The 16,634-nt window shown below is 38.4% G+C and overlaps 1 protein-coding gene across 3 annotated transcripts in view; it reads left to right on the top strand.

Annotated features, from left to right (window-relative positions):
- Positions 1-2,362: 2,362 nt before the first annotated feature.
- The window catches only part of Znf507 (zinc finger protein 507), a 41,182-nt gene continuing 26,910 nt past the window's right edge, over positions 2,363-16,634 (top strand). For 2 of the 3 annotated variants that reach the window (XM_076838924.2, XM_076838926.1), the window contains exons 1-3: positions 2,363-2,483; positions 9,496-11,633; positions 13,192-13,309. In XM_076838924.2, coding sequence (XP_076695039.1) covers positions 9,498-11,633; positions 13,192-13,309 — 2,254 coding nt within the window. In that variant the 5' untranslated portion in view covers positions 2,363-2,483; positions 9,496-9,497. Of the gene's footprint in view, positions 2,484-3,913; positions 4,008-9,495; positions 11,634-13,191; positions 13,310-16,634 lie in introns of all 3 variants that reach the window. The other variant, XM_076838925.2, reaches the window with a different exon arrangement.

Below are 16,634 nucleotides of genomic sequence, written 5' to 3'. Positions count from 1 at the left end.
TCTAACCCTTCCTCCATCTTTCCTTTTTTTTAAAAAAAGGCAGTATATTTTTTAAAGGTCATGATAAAAATTACTGCTAAAAGAAATACAGGCTACATGTCTCATCCAATTTTCTGTGCTATGCCAAAGACTTACATGATTAATCTCTTCAAAGAAATCTCATCTAATCTTCTTACACTGAAGACAAGGTGTCCTTCATAAGTATGAGGGCTGGAAACAGGTAGCTCTCCCTTAAATTTCAACTGGTTTAGTGACCCATTCAGTTTATGGCCAGTTATCACCTTGCAACTTACTGTGCTATCCTTTGTGTTCCCAAAATTTAAACAGAGCTCTGGTTTAAGTTGTAAAGCAATATGTATTATCAGACTGTCTGGCTACTTTAGGAGATACAGACCCATGATACTTGTAGTAGAAGTGAAACCTTTAACCTTATCAACTAATTAATGGCCCCAAAGTAGAATAATGAGGTGTGTGGAGACAGGGATTCAGTTATCTGGGTCATCTCTCATCTGGAAACAGAATCAGATTCCACTGAATAGGTAATAGATAACCGAGTAAGCAAGTTTCCTATCTGTAACATTAAATCTTACTATGATTGGTTAATTAAATCATGATAAATAACGTTCTGTGGCAGGTGGAAGGTGCTGGGAAGAGTTTAGATGAGACATCCACAAGTTCAATTGAACTACACCTGAATATCTCTTCATTCCTCTGACTTAAAAATGTTTACTGTGATTTTTTTTTTTTTTTTTTGTGGAGAATTCTTTTGCAGGAAAAAAAAAATACTGAGGCTTTTAAAAATTGTCTAGGTTTTTCTATCGAATTCTCCTTCTTATACCTTGTCTCCTAATTCTTCTGTTAACATTCCTTTCTGCCTGTAACACTCTGCCTTTTCTAGTTACTTCCCTGGAGTGGAGAATGCTAGCAATAGCTGTGCCATGCTGCTGTAACAAACAGCTCCAAAACCTCAGTGACTTGCTTACCCAAGGTATCTTATCATTGATCAGCTGGGAGTTCAGCTCATCACCATCACTCTAAGAAACAGTCTGACAGACTGACATTGTCAATTTCCAAATCAGATAGAAAGGAGTACACTGATTAAAAAAAAAAAAAAAAAGCTCCAGTATGGGGGTGATGCCCCTCACTTCCACTTTTCACATTAGCCCATACCAGTCACAGGTCACACCTTCAAAATACAAGAGGAACAGAAAGTTCATCTGGGCATGTGCTGGAAGAGAAACAAAGGAAAATAGCCGGTGTATACCAGAAATGATCCCTGGAACTTCAGACAAAGACATATTTACTTTCTTTCATTTGTGGGTTTCACAACACCCAAATTCAGGTGTATTTGTATCCTGAGATTCAGTAAGTTAAATTATTGACCTATGTAAACAATGACTATAAATTTTATTATTTTGTGTATTTGGGGTCTTCTCCCTATGTACTCACTTGACAGCCCATCCTGCTCATAAAGGCCTCTAAATGTATCAGGAAATATTCAAAAGACATCTCAACAAACAAGTCCAGTCCATTGCTGTGAGCAGAATCTTCAGTTTTCTCCCCTCCCTGTGTCTGTGACCCAAGAATTCAGCCTGTATAACTCCTAATCCACCCAAACTGCCTAGTACCCTTGGTGAAGTTGGGTGGAATGCTTCACTCTTGTTATCATGTGAGCAGGGGGACCCCAACAACGCTGTTTACACATGGTTTTTCTTGAAATAGATCCAAATGACAAACGCTATCATGCCCTCAGAGAGCTAAGGTTGTGTTACTGGGTCAGAGATTATGAATTCCAATCCTACAGCCCTGGAACATTCTCTGAAGCAAATAGATTTCCCCGGGCTTGTCCCTCAGCAGGCACACCTGAATTAAAGTCACAGACCTAGCCAGGACCTCTACATTTTAGCCAAGAACATCTCAATAAGTATAGCCCAACCAGAAGAAACAACACAAATCCACGGTCACGGGGTGAAAAGAATGTCAATGCCCATGGTTGAATGCGAATTAAGGGGAGGGCGGGGTGATAAAGTTAGCCCACAGTAGATCTAGGCCACATGGGAAGGCTCCGAAGAGAACACGCGTCGACTTCTAGACCTAGAGAGCTTCCGATAGCCGGGCAGGGGGCCTGAGAACCGGATCACGCAGGCAGAACCCGCCGCCGTTTCTGAGGCCTCAGGGAACCAGGCGGATACCCTCTTTGAGCCCGGATAACCTGGTTGGCCCCCGCGGCCCTGGGCGGCAGAGGGCGGGGCCTGGCCGTTGCCCCGCCCCCTCGCCCGCCACTGGGTCACCTGACCTGCCCGCGGCTCACGTGATCTGGCCTCAGCGCCGCCATCTTGGAGCTCCGGATGAGGAGGGGGAAAGTGGGGGAAAAGAGGGAAAAGAGCCGGGAGAGAGGTGGGCGAGGACGCGGGCAAGGGCACGGCAGGGCCCTGGCCGGCCAAAAGAGGCTCGCGGAAGCAGCAGCCGCCGCCCGACCGCAGGTACGGCGCCCCGGGGCCGCCCCTCCGCTCGCTGTTAGCGCCGCCGCCGGCCATGTGCATCCTCCCCTCAGGCCTCTACCGGCGTCCGCTTCCTCCTCAGCCGGCTGACACCCTCCCGGTGCTTGCCACATGGCTCAAGTTCCATGTCCCCTTTCTGTCCTCTGTGCCGTCCACCGGAAGGCCTGCAGAGACCCCGGCCTTGCCCTGCAGCTGGGGGTGGGGGAACCTGCCGCTACCCGCATACTGTCTCCAGCTTGGCGCCCCCAGGCAGGCCTGACTGAGGCGTTGCTTCCTTCCCTGTGCAAATGTGATATCGCTTAAGCCAGCCAGGATGGAGCTAACTACTGTTCTTGCCGCATCTCTTGATTACTTTTCTCAACCCCAATCGCCTCAGCCCTTTGGGCACTGCATGGTGTAATAACAGCCTAGTACAGAAACAGCAATTCTAGCCTTTCGCACTTATCATCCCGATGGAAGGATCTCTCTAGATCATTGGGGAAAGTGTCCACCTTTTAAGACTTGGGGGCATTCGGAGTGTATGGTTTGTGTGGAAGGCCTGGACGATTAATTGGGTAGAGTCAACCCTCCCAACCCTAAGGCTGTCTTTTTAGTTCCTGCTGTGGGCTGTAAATTCGCTATTCATCTACAATGCTCTTATCAGGCAATTACCAGATTTATCACCTCCTTGAGTTTGTACTTTCTTAAGTACTCCACTCTGACTCAGTGAATGGGTTGTGTCATTGATTAAAGGAGAAAGTCTGGCCCTTCATTTTTTTATCACAGTAACTCGTTAAAAATTAACTTCAGAGGAGGCCTGAAAACATGTTTTCTCCCCCAGCAGTGAACTATTTTATTTAAGTATAATCAATAAATTAGTCCCTTTCTAGATGAAACCCATAATCATTCTTTGACCCTTAGGTTCATACCAGCTAGCATAAGAAACAATAGCAAAGAAATGTAGGACCAGGGCAGGAAATTACATTAGAAAGTCCTAAGTAGGTCAAGCCGTTGTGTCATATCTTTTCATGCTGCCATTCTGCCCGCTATGCTTGTAAAATTTGCATACTCATCCTTTAGATTGTATTTTTGGTTAAGGTTAAAATAGCAATATGAAACTTATTATTCCATATTGATGTCAGTAAGACCAGCAGTGTGTTGAGTCAGTTACATACATTCTGAAGTAAAAGGAAATATACAATTAATTGGGAGAAGTTTCCAGAGCTATTTTTTTCTAACTTCTGAAAAATCCTCAAGTCTACTTGTTGAATTATGTAAATTTGCATCACATAATCAGATTGCATGAATATTATTCTAAATTTCTTTTTTGACATGAAGTATTGGAAAATTTTTCACTGCCCAAATTAGTCATTACTTTGTTTCACCAAAAAAGAGAAATGTTTGATACTGTATACTTTCATTCTTGGCCACAGCTGGATTTTGAAGATTGATCCAAGGGACTGTATTAATTTCAGAAATTGATTTGAAAGACACTGGCTCTGCCACTTAACAACCATGTAACCTTGGGTAAGTCACTTAAACCTCACTGAGTTTCCATATTTATAAAAATTATATAACACCACCTAGCCTGTCCCAAAGAGTTACGAGGATCAAATACATTAACATGTTTGCAGCCCAGCTGTGAGAGGCTGTTATTCTTCAGTATGAATAACCTTATGCATTTATGTTCTCACTGGAAGTTGAGAGGAAACTTGTATTAGGGAAAGCATGGTTTTAGAATAAGATTGTCCTGCCTGGATTCCAGATCTTTCTTTTTCTTTCTTTCTCTTTTTTTTGGGGGGGAGAAGGAGTGGTACCAGGGATTGAACCCAGATGTACTTAACCACTGAGCCACATCCCCAGCTCTTTTTTAAAATACATATGCTTTTTATTTTGAGACAGGGTCTCCTTAAGTTGCTAAGACTGCCTTTGAACTTGCAATCCTCCTGCCTCAGCTCCCTTGCTGTTGGAATTATGGGCATGTACTGCCATACTCAGCTGTATTCCAGTTCTTCCAGTTCTTAAACCATTCGTTACTTTATATCTATGAGCCTCAGATGTATTACTTTACATCTTTGAAGTTCTTCATCTGCAAAAAAAAAAAAAAGGCTAGTATTACCAGGAATTACATGAGTATCACAGAAAAATCTACATAGGCACTACTCCCTGGACTTGTACCTCAAGGACAAGAATTTCCTCTTAATCATTTTTATAGTCTCCAGCACTATGCTTGGCACATTATAGGTACTCAACAAATTATAGTAAATCTGAATGTTGGTTAATATTAGTTAGACCTTATGTCTTAATTGCAGCTGCCAAATTAGAATATTCTCTCAGGCTAGCTGCCAGCTAAGAATTCTAGACTATGAAATTCATGTACTTGTGATATTTATACTCAGGTTTTTTTTCAAAGTGGCAATTAATAATTACATTGTGTTAAGGAGATTTTAAGTCATACAAATTATAGTTGACATTAGTAAGGTAAACCTATAAAGTTTAAGCAGTTTCCCAGTAACTCTTTATAAGCAGTTTATAGTTCAGGGACCGTAAAATCTCTCCAGTTCCACCCTCTTGTTTTATATCTGAATAATCTAAAACCCACAGAGATAGTGACTTGCCTAAAGTCACACAGCTAACTAAGGGCACTATAGAGAAGGGACACATGAGCTTTTGTCCCCTATTTCCTTTTGTCTGGAGCAAAACAAATGTTTTATATTTTTAAATTATGAGACTCTGAAAAAAATGGGGAATTGCCTTTTATTTCTGTTGCACAATGTTTTTTCTAGTTGGAAATGAACAAATTCTGAGTGTGAAAGAGAAGACTCTTTATATCATATTGTACTGTTTTTATATATACACAGAAAATTACAGCCTTTTCTCCAGGCCCACATGAATTGTTCAACTTGATTTGACTTGTGATAACTGTACTACTATAACTAAAAGGAACTAATTAGAAACAAATAAACCAAACAGCAAATTATAAGGAAATAATTTAGCTCTTAACTTTTCTTGGGTAAGACATTAATTCTAAGCTTCTGCCTGAGAATTACTATTGTCAAAGAAAGATGTAAGAGACTCCGTGGAAAAGATTATAGAACTTTTCTGGTGTGGGATGCAATTTTTGTTTATTTGTAACAGTTTGATATATTTGATCTAATGTCATTTCTAATGATTTCAAACAAGCAATGGGTTTTGCTTATGCCTCTAGTATTCTGTCCTCAGAGTGAACCTTCCTATCCAGCCATTTTGATCTTTTTGCTAACCCTTAGATAGCATGCTTATTCTCACTTCTAAAAATATAATAATGTTATGGCTGCCTTTCTTGTCAATCTTATCCTTGTATCAGAAGTATTCCAAGGAAGAAAATGCAAATTCAAATTAGATTAATGCAATAAGGGTATATTTACAAAGATACTATTAATAAAAATGTTGGAATTATGTAGGCAGAGCACAGGGATAGAACAGTTATTGGGAGCCTAGCTGCATCAGGAGAAGGGAGAGGCCCCAGAACCAGAAGCAGAATCTTATAGAGCAGCCTATCTGGAGAGAAGTGGCTATTTTGAGGAACACAGTCCGTCAGGGCAACTTAGAGGCAGGGATCTAGGACAGTGAATATCCTGTTCTCATTCTCCTGTATCCCTTAGATCTGTAAGACTCTCCATTGGTAGAATTCAACCAGAAACCAGAGGTCAGGGAAGACTAATGATTTAATCTCTCCTGGGTGGAATGCAGATTGGAGAGGGGGATACAGGGCAAATGGATGATGTCTTGCACAGTGTCCATCCTTTGGGATCCAGTGTACCTCTTACCTCTTCAAAAAGCCTTTTGCATACCTTTCTAGCCCAGGGGAGCTCTTCTGTCTCTCTTAGGATTTGGCTGTTAACTGTTGCCCTCTGTCAGTTTTACTCTGTGTATTATTACATCATTCAAAAGCTGTTACTTAATTCTTTTTAGCTTTTCAGTGTCTTATGTACTCAGTTTGGTTTAAAACTGTGAGTACTATGAATTTCAAATGTTTCCATTTTTCCTGCTACTTTGTGTTGGGCTTTTCACATAACTTTTTTTTTTTTTTTTTATAACTTTATATTATGAAAAATGTAGACATTCACCCAAGTGGAAAGAATAGTATGTTGAACTTCTGGGCACTCATCACACAACTTCACTCACAGATGTTGTCATTTTTATTTTGTCCCCACCTTCCCCACCCCTCCACTGTCCAGGTAATTTTTTTAGGTTGAGTTTAGTCCATCTCTTTAGAGTTCACGGATAGTATTCAAGTGATCCATATTATAGTCATTGTTTTCACTGGGATTGTACATATACTCCTTATTTTCATCTCTCTTATTCCAATAAACTTTACTTTGTTTGATGTGTTCTATATATAGATGGGTAGATATAGATGTGATTGCATGAGTGGTCTAAGTAAAATTTTTGTCAAAATTTGGAGGGTCAGCTTTAAGGTAATGTCCCCTCTGTGTATACTTTATTATGAGTTGTTTTGCCTTTTTTTTTTTTTTTTTTAACAACTTTTGTCTTGATGAGTTTTGACTTGTGTATTAATTTTGCATGTGGACCCAAACTGGTTTCTCAGGTGTTTCCTGATGTATTTTATGTTGTCATATCTGTTTTATAGCTGCCATTACTGTACTTTCCCCCAAATGTATGCAGCATCTAAAATGAGATACTTACATAAATGTTCAGGGAAAATTGGAGCATCTGCTGCAAATTTCCATTAGCTCCTAATGCCTGAGCAGACATAGCTTTAAAAATGTGTTTTGTCAGATTCTTTTGTATTAGACTTGAGATTAGATGAACTCCTCCTCCTCTTTATTTTCCTTTTGTTTTGTTTTTTTTCCCCAAGGATCACACTGTAATATCCACAGGGAACAATTTGCATTGCTCTGTATCCTTCCTATTATGTATTAAGTAGAAACTGAGTCACCTTTGTAACTGTAGGTGTGCCAAGTCTATTGAGCAAACATTCACTTTTAACCTCCGATTATCAATCAGCCTCTGTGGATGTTACATTTCAAGGGAGGAGACCTTTGGTGTACAGTGGTGAGCCATATCTTGTCCAAGATACTGAATGTTTGGGGATTCCTATTATTAAACATATTGTGTAACTGCATGAAACCATTGAACTGAAAAAAAAATATAGCCTTAAGTTAGTGGTCCAAAAAATAAATCAGTGGTCACATGAAAAGCCAAAATTCCCCTTGGCCTAAAAATGTGCATTTCTAAGGCAGTAAAGTGATTTAGGAAGTGGCAAAGGGTTTTTCCAAAGAAACTATTGTTCCCCCATTGGTCTCCTCTTCAGTGACTTAAGGTTGATTAGAAATCTAAAAAGACTTGTTTTTTCTACCTGAGAAAGATGAAAAGAAACTTATTCTTTTGAGAGGTGGTTTGGGGAGAGAGTAGCTGAAGGCCCATTGGCCTTTGGGAAGGGGATCACTGTCAATGTTGTACCCTTGGTGAAATGCACTCCCTGCTGTGAGGCAGATTAGAAGCAATCCCTGAAAAGAAGAAAGCTGATTTCATAGGGCAGAGTATTAGCAAGGAGGGAAGAAGGAATACTAAAGAAGCCAAGAGTAAAATGTTTGCATTTTTGCCTGATGTGGACCTAGATATAGAAAACTGGTATGCCAGAAAGAACAGAAAATAAGAGGGAAAGCTACAATTGCTGCCAAAGTGGATATGGGCAAACTAGTACTGAAGCTGGTTAGAGGTCTAGAAGGATGGGTTAGGTATGATCCTGGCAAGGGGCTGAAAGACCTTTATATGTTGATTCAGCCATGTGGGGAAGAAGAGCCATGATTCACTACCTAAAATAAGAACTCAAAGTCTGTACTAAAGTTTAAGAATAGCATGGTCTTTGGTCTATAGCTAGTGCCACTAAAAATTTTGTTGGCATTTGTTGTATGTTGTGAGTAAGATTCCAGAATGCACCTAAATGTGGAAAAACAAAACTTGTTGCTGGAAAAAAGCCTAAACTTAAAAATGTGATCCAAGTCAACAAATTAGTCTCACTTTAAGCCAAAGGAAATGTTTGAAATGAAAGTGCTGCCAGGAAATATAAAGAGTATTTGAGTCTTAGGCAGAAAAATTTATGAGCATTTTATGTTTAGAGGCTTCCCAGGTCATAGTGCATTATTAAGACCTACAGATAAGCCCTTTGAAGGACTCTGTTCATTTCTGGACCTGAAGCACAACTGGAATATCAACTTTTTCCTCTCTGATGGCCCTTTCCCTTTCAGGAAAAAGAACATGCATGTGGGTATGAGTAATAGTTGGCCACTAATATAACCTCTAGAAAAAAAAAACCACAGCATAGTTTGTGGTTTATCTTCAGGATGATAAATCAAAGGAAGTAAAAGAAGGAACTGGGTTATTGCTTTTATTTAGTTTCATTTGCATAGTACTTCTCAAAATTCACTGTGTCTTTTATTACATGATGCTTTTTTTATAATTTCAAAGATTTAGGAGGGGAAAAATTATGATTTTAGTAAAAAAGTCTATAGCTACATTTTGATTTAAGAAATAGTTTTTCAGGAAACATGACTTAAAAGAGTGACATTTCACAGTAACTTGAGGTGATTCCACAGGTTCTGAGAATGGCTGTGTTTTTGTTTTTTTTTTGGCATTGTACATAAAGGGTCAGAGAACTGATTGGGTCCAACTTGATGTCGAAGGCAAACATGATGAAGAAAAAAGGAAATAAAGGTTATTAAAGTTATTTCCAGAGAAATATGTAAAGGATGGCAAGATCTTCGTCATCAAGTTTGGTAGGAGGTTACATTCCAAAGTGAAATTCTAAGCATTTTAACTCTGTGTTGGGGACAGCTAGTTACATTGATGTGGAACTCCCAGCTTAGAAAATATTTAGATTACCTTAGACACCAAAATTGACATGTATCTCCTGAATTACATACCTGTAATTTTCCTGTATCCGGTATTTCTTACTTGTATGTTACTTACTTACTTGTATTTCTTTCTTTCTTGTATGTTATCCTTCTAGATATGGAAGACAGCAGCAGTATTGCCATGTTGGTGCCAGATACAGGGGAACAAGAAACTATATTGACGGCTGAAGGTATCATCACTCCTTCATTAGAAATCGATGAGCAAAAAAAAGCTAAAGCAGATCCATTAATTCATGTTATACAGAAGTTAAGCAAGATAGTGGAGCATGAAAAGTCACAAAAATGTCTTCTGATTGGGAAAAAACGCTCACGTTCAAATACTACAGCACGCTGTCTTGAAACGCAAGAACTTTGTGAGATTCCAGCAAAAGTAACCCAGTCACCTGCTGCTGACATTAGAAAGGCTGAGATGTCTCAAGCAAATTTCACACCTGACTCTCTTGCCCAGAATGATGGGAAGGCAATGTCTTACCAGTGTAGCCTTTGTAAGTTTCTGTCATCCTCTTTTTCTGTGTTAAAAGACCATATCAAGCAGCATGGTCAGCAGAATGAAGTGATATTAATGTGCTCAGAGTGCCATATTACATCCAAAAGCCAAGAGGAGCTTGAAGCTCACGTGGTAAATGACCATGAAAATGAAGCCAATAATCACATCCAGTCCAAAGCCCAACAGTGCATAAGCCCCTCCAACTCCTCATGTCCAAGAACCACTGAAAGAAATAATGAAACCATTCCTGACATCCCAATAAATGTGGATAGTTCACAAACTCATACTGTACAAACTTCATCCGTGACTGAAATGGGTAGGAGGAAATGGTATGCGTATGAACAATATGGCATGTATCGATGCTTGTTTTGTAGTTATACTTGTGGCCAGCAGAGAATGTTGAAAACACATGCTTGGAAACATGCAGGGGAAGTTGACTGCTCCTATCCAATCTTTGAAAATGAAAATGAGCCTCTCGGCTTGCTGGATTCTTCAGTATCTGCTGCACCAGGTGGGGTTGATGCAGTAGTCATTGCTATTGGAGACAGTGAACTGAGTATCCACAATGGACCATCAGTACAAGTGCAAATTTGCAGCTCAGAATCGTTGTCGTCATCTTCATCTCCTTTAGAACATAGTGCAGAAGGGGGCGTAGACCTAAGTCAGTCAGTTACCCTTGACCCTAATGAGGAAGAAATGCTAGAGGTGATCTCTGATTCAGAGGAGAATCTGATTGCTGATAGCCTACTTTCGTCGGCACAGAAAATCATCAGCAGTAGCCCAAATAAGAAAGGTCATGTTAATGTGATAGTGGAGCGTTTACCAAGTGCAGAAGAAACACTTTCACAGAAACATTTCCTCATGAATACTGAAATTGAAGAAGGGAAAAACTTGAATCCAACAGAAACCCAGACTGGCTGTGGAGAAACTGATGACATTTATCATGCGGACAAATGTACTGTTGACATTGGGGGGTTGATCATAGGCTGGAGCAATCCAGAAAAGAAAGACAGTGAGTTAATAAGTAAAGGCTTAGCTACTGATGAAAATGCCCCACCTGGCCGAAGAAGGACAAATTCTGAGTCCCTTAGACTACATTCATTAGCTGCAGAAGCCCTTGTCACAATGCCTATACGAGCTGTAGAACTAACAAGAGCCAATCTTGGACATTATGGGGATATAAACCTCTTAGATCCAGATACTGGACAAAAGCAAGTAGATAATCCATTGGCAGCATATTCAAAAATGATGTCACCGCTTAAAAACTCTTCAGATGGCTTAACTAGTTTTAACCAAAGCAACTCTACCTTGGTAGCACTTCCAGAGGGTAGACAGGAATTGTCAGATGGACAAGTTAAGACAGGCATCAGCATGTCCCTACTTACTGTAATTGAAAAATTGAGAGAAAGGACAGATCAAAATGCTTCAGATGATGACATTTTGAAAGAGTTGCAGGACAATGCCCAGTGCCAACCCAACAGTGATACAAGTTTGTTGGGAACCAATGTGGTAGAATATATCCCTAATGCTGAACGGCCTTACCGTTGTCGCCTATGTCACTATACAAGTGGTAACAAGGGTTACATCAAGCAGCATCTACGAGTTCATCGACAGAGACAGCCATATCAGTGTCCTATTTGTGAGCACATAGCTGACAACAGCAAAGATTTGGAGAGCCACATGATCAACCACTGTAAAACAAGAATATACCAATGTAAACAATGTGAAGAATCCTTTCATTATAAGGTAAGCCTTGGTTAGTGAAATCTTTCAGAGGATTTTGGAATTTTAGAGTGAGGAAGGAACTTTCTTAATTTAGTCCAGCCACCTCATCTTATAGAAAAGGAAAATGAGTTCTAGAAAAGTTTAATAATTTGCCCCGGGGATCCCAGATAAATATTATTAAAGTTGGGACTGAAATCCAGGCCTTCATACTTTCCACTCCAGAATTCGTTCCCCATTTTACTGCCTGCTTAGTCTTTATATTTACTACTTCAGTGTTTTAATGTGCATATCTTTTTAAAGTGTTGATTTTCATTTGCAAGGGAATGTATATACAATGGATTGACGTCACGTACACATTTGACTTACTTAACCCCAGAAAAATGTCTATTTCTCATCTTACATGGCCCCCAAATGCAAGTCAGTCATATTAGCTGCTATACAATGAACAATGATTTATATCATTGCAAAAGGGAAAATGGACTGTATTAGACTTATTAAAAGAGAGTCTGGTAGAAATAAAGTCACATACTCTATGTTTAATGGGCAGTTTAAGGAACTTTCAAGGGTTATTTATACTGCCTGATTTTCATCTTATTGTTGACCTTAAATGAAACAGCTAGTATGAAATGCTCCTCATTCTTTTGTAAAGAAAACGTGCATCCATTGAATCAATCATTGGTTTAGAACTTGTTCAATCTCTGAAAATTTGGTAAAAATCAAAAATAAGGAACTTTCAAGGGTTATTTATACTGCCTGATTTTCATCTTATTGTTGACCTTAAATGAAACAGCTAGTATGAAATGCTCCTCATTCTTTTGTAAAGAAAACGTGCATCCATTGAATCAATCATTGGTTTAGAACTTGTTCAATCTCTGAAAATTTGGTAAAAATCAAAAATATACCTTAATTGGCTAACTGAAGGTAGACTTTTCCTGTCAGATCACCCAGAGTTGGTGGTTAAAAGAAAGGAAATCAAGAATAAAAATGTTGAGAGATCCAGCTGCTTGAATTACCCTTATGAAATTCCAAGGAGAATATCCAAGTAGACTATAAAGGCAAGTTCTGGAAGTTTTTTTTTTTTTTGCTGCTGCTGTACTCTTGATTTGTGGAGTAGAAATAGAAGAGGATATCATTGGAGGAGCAGTTCTAATTAGGTCCTCTCATGCATCTGCTTGATGTTTAAAGACAGAAATTAGCATAAAGTTTAGTGGTTACTGATTGAATTAATTTTTGTAGAAGTGTTGCATTATCCTGAGCACTCTGCTCTGCCAGCTCTGGGCCTACCAGTATGTGTATGTTATGCATAAACGCCTCTTAAGAAGTGGTAACTTCCTTTCAGAGAGTATAAAAAGAGGAGCTGCCTTTGTGATGAGATTGTGACCCTTCTGATGAATTTCTTTCTATAAATTGTGAAATGTGTCAATCAAATGATCTTTTAGCAGATTTTATTTTAAAATATTGGTAATATGTTCTCAGTAGGAGGCCATGAAAGCAATTAGCTGCTTCTTCCACAGCCTCCTAGTAATTGGATGTGTATTTTTATTGAAAACTTACATATTAATTTCTCTCAACTTTTTAGAGTCAGCTGAGGAATCATGAGAGAGAACAGCACAGCCTTCCAGACACCTTGTCAATAGCAGCTTCTAATGAGCCAAGAATTTCCAGTGATACAACTGATGGAAAATGTGTTCAGGAAGGTATCTGTGCATTTTTAAATACAGGCTGCAGTGACTAGTATATGCAGTAAAAAATACCCTTACTTGTCACATAGGTTATTTTCAGGACTAAAGCATATATTATCCTCTATTTTTATACTGTGGATGTGAGTGATTGTTACCTTTGCTCCTAAGAAAATTTCATGCACTAAATGCAGTAAATTATTACTAGATCCTGGGTAAGTAGGGCTAGATTAGTAAGGACTCAACTGTGCAGGTAGATATTTCAATTAAAATTTATGCTCTCCAGTAAAAGCCAAGCTATAGCATAGACCCTCAGAAGATGACATCAGCAAGCCAGAGAAACTGCAGCATAGAAAGAAGCCTCTTCCTCTCCCAGCACTAATTGACCTACAGCAAACATAACTTTTGCAGATGGTAGGCCCCCACCTCAAACTTTAACTGAGGCTTCCTGCTGTGATCTTATTCTTCTCTAAGTATACTGCCAGATTTCATCTGCATTATTTAAAAACACACACAAACGTTATGTACTAGTTAGGTACCAGTCAGCCAAGTTTCTGGTAATAGGAATATTAGAATCAAAAGATTTAATTAGAGTTCCATGAAAAGGCGGATGCCACATTCAGAGAATTAGGGATAAAGTGTAATAAGCTGTACTTCCTTGCATCCGCTCACTTAAATTGATATACTTTAAATGTCTCAAGTGTGGTACATAGTGTTTATGGGAAATAAAACATATTGGGGTGACTTTCCTTTTTAGATTTCCTAAGAATTAAAGTTAGAAACAACTGCACAGTGAAATGTTTTACCATAATGTTTCATTAAATTATACCCCAGAAAGCATAACTGATTCTACAATGTTTCTGAAAGAACTGATTTTGACACCACTGTAGTACCAAAATTCTCTTGTCAAACAGATGTCATCCCTGTAAAACTCTCCAAAACAAAAGGAGTTTATGACATGGCATCTGTTTCTGCAATAGATGGCTGAGCTAAAACAGTTTTGTTTCCTTTTTATAAAATAGCCCTAAATGCCTCCTTTTATTTTAATTGATTATGTTACCATATCGCCTATAAAGGAGACATTAAAACATTTAGAAATGATTGGACCATAAATCCCTAATGAAGAAATGACTCAGTAGCGTCACCTGCAGTTAAATACCAGTGCTAGAATACGTATTCCAGCAACAAAAATTTAAATCTGAATGGGTACATAGATTAAAGTCACTATTTTAATAAAAAAGATAAAACATTGGTTCAAAATTAAAATAACCATAAGTTTACAGTATTAGCATCTGCCCACCATATTCCATCTCACAACTTTTTTTCTTTGTAGGTTATACTTTTTCTTAGAGTTAAATGTATCAATTTTTAATTGTTTACCATTCTTCCCTACCCCTGCAAACTTCCTTGGCTATTCTTTGTCATAGTATAAAACAGTGCAGGTTGCCAATAGCTTCCTGCATACTTCCACCTGGAGCATAGAAAGAAGTACAGTACTTCTTTCTATGCTGGATAGTACTTTATTAATTCAATATTAGCTATTTTGAAATCTGGTTGACAGATGATAGAACAACTTTTCAAGTCATATTTTGTTAAAACTTCTTTAACCTCTTAGTCAACTTATTAAACAAGAGAGTAGATGTATGTCTCCTTTGATCCCCAGTCTGCCCATTATTATACCACCAATACCTCTGGACATAACTTTCAACACATAGGTCCAGTGTAATTGTACTTCAGGCATTCCTTCATCCAGAAGGCATGGCATGCCCCTCTAGAGTAGTGCCAGGTGCTAGATATACAATGACGGGCATCTTTGCCCTTGAGGAATCCAGCCCAGTGAAGAAGTCAGAACTGGACTGATGGGTATATCTTCAAAATCCATCAGTGGCCCTGTGAAGCAAAGCACTTTGGCATGGTGTTTATTCTTGAAATTCAGTTAAATTAACCTTTCTCAGAAACCCACAATTTGCCAATCCCTGGGGATTCAGTGCAAACCAAACGGGTAGATCCTTACCCTCAAAGAATCTACAGCTCAGTAACAAGGCAGATACTACCCAGAGAAGCAAGTAAATGTACATACTTTGGTGAAGGAAAAATACATGACTTACTAAACCATGCATGAGATTCTAGTATTTCTGTTTTGTAGATAAGAAAACTTGAGACCTCAAGAGGTAAAATAATTTACCTATAATCATACTGGTAGTAAGTGGCAGAGCAAGGACTTAGCCCAAGTTTTTGAACTTTAAATCCAATCTTCTTTTTCATTGGAAACATTTGCTTGAAGTAGCACAGGCTCTCATTCTGTGCTATATTAAGTTTTTCCATCTGTCAGTTTTATTAGTTGTCATTGATCTGTAATATTTTTCACACAAAACCATTATCCAATATTTCACACTTCATTTTTTCAAGTTTTTTTTAAACTATATTTGGAACAGTGCCATTTATAATCAAGTCCAAGTTTTTAACCTACCAATTAAGAGCAATACTTAGATTATAATTATGATTAGTACATGTATTAATGTTATAGATTTATACCAGGAAATTAGGATATTTTGTTCTGCCTGGCAATATTTATTAGGCAAAGAAAATTTCAATTTTAAACAGTTTAAATGTAACATAAGGATTTTTTTTTGGTTAAAATTTCAGTGCAAGTTTTCTTTTGTACCACTAAGTTTGCTCTTACACCCTGCTACTTGTGTTTTACCTAAGCTTTCTTCCTACCAAGGGACACATAGCTCTTCCTGCTCTGCCTGATTCTTGAGCTTAAATGCTTGCTTTGTTCCTGAATATAAAGCATTCTGAGTAGGAATAGCCTGTGGATTTTATGCTGACAGTGAATAAATAAAGCATCAGATAGCTTCAGGAAACAGTTTCATTTGATCAAGTTATTCTACTTGTATTTTCACACTTAAATTACTCAGCCCTATTGTTGCAGAATGAGTTAGTAAAATGGTCTGTTTCCATTGGATCCATATTTTCTGCATTTCAGAGAACTTGTGTATTTATAGTTTTTGTCCCTGTAAAGTGTCAGTTTACTAAATGTAATTATTCTAAGTTAATAGAGCCCCTCAAAATATGCAGTTGCTTTTCTTCTTATGTTGAATTGATAGCTGACAGTTAGTTGTAACCTGTAAATGCACAGGGTGAGAAAACTTATATAGTCCAGGCTAGCCCCAAACTTTCATTCCTCTCCTGCCTTAGCCTCTCAAGTACCTAGGATTATAGGCTTGTGCCACCACACCCAGCTTACGCTTTTTATATTGAGTTTGCTATATATGACTTGTGGTTAAAGTTTGTAATATTGGATTATAATAAATTACAGCTGATTTTCAAACCAGTGTTT

The sequence above is a fragment of the Callospermophilus lateralis genome, chromosome 18, assembly GCF_048772815.1.
Source record: "Callospermophilus lateralis isolate mCalLat2 chromosome 18, mCalLat2.hap1, whole genome shotgun sequence".
Classification (NCBI taxonomy): domain Eukaryota; kingdom Metazoa; phylum Chordata; class Mammalia; order Rodentia; family Sciuridae; genus Callospermophilus; species Callospermophilus lateralis.
Note: the sequence above shows the minus strand (reverse complement) of the source record. Positions and strands in the feature narration are given on the sequence as shown.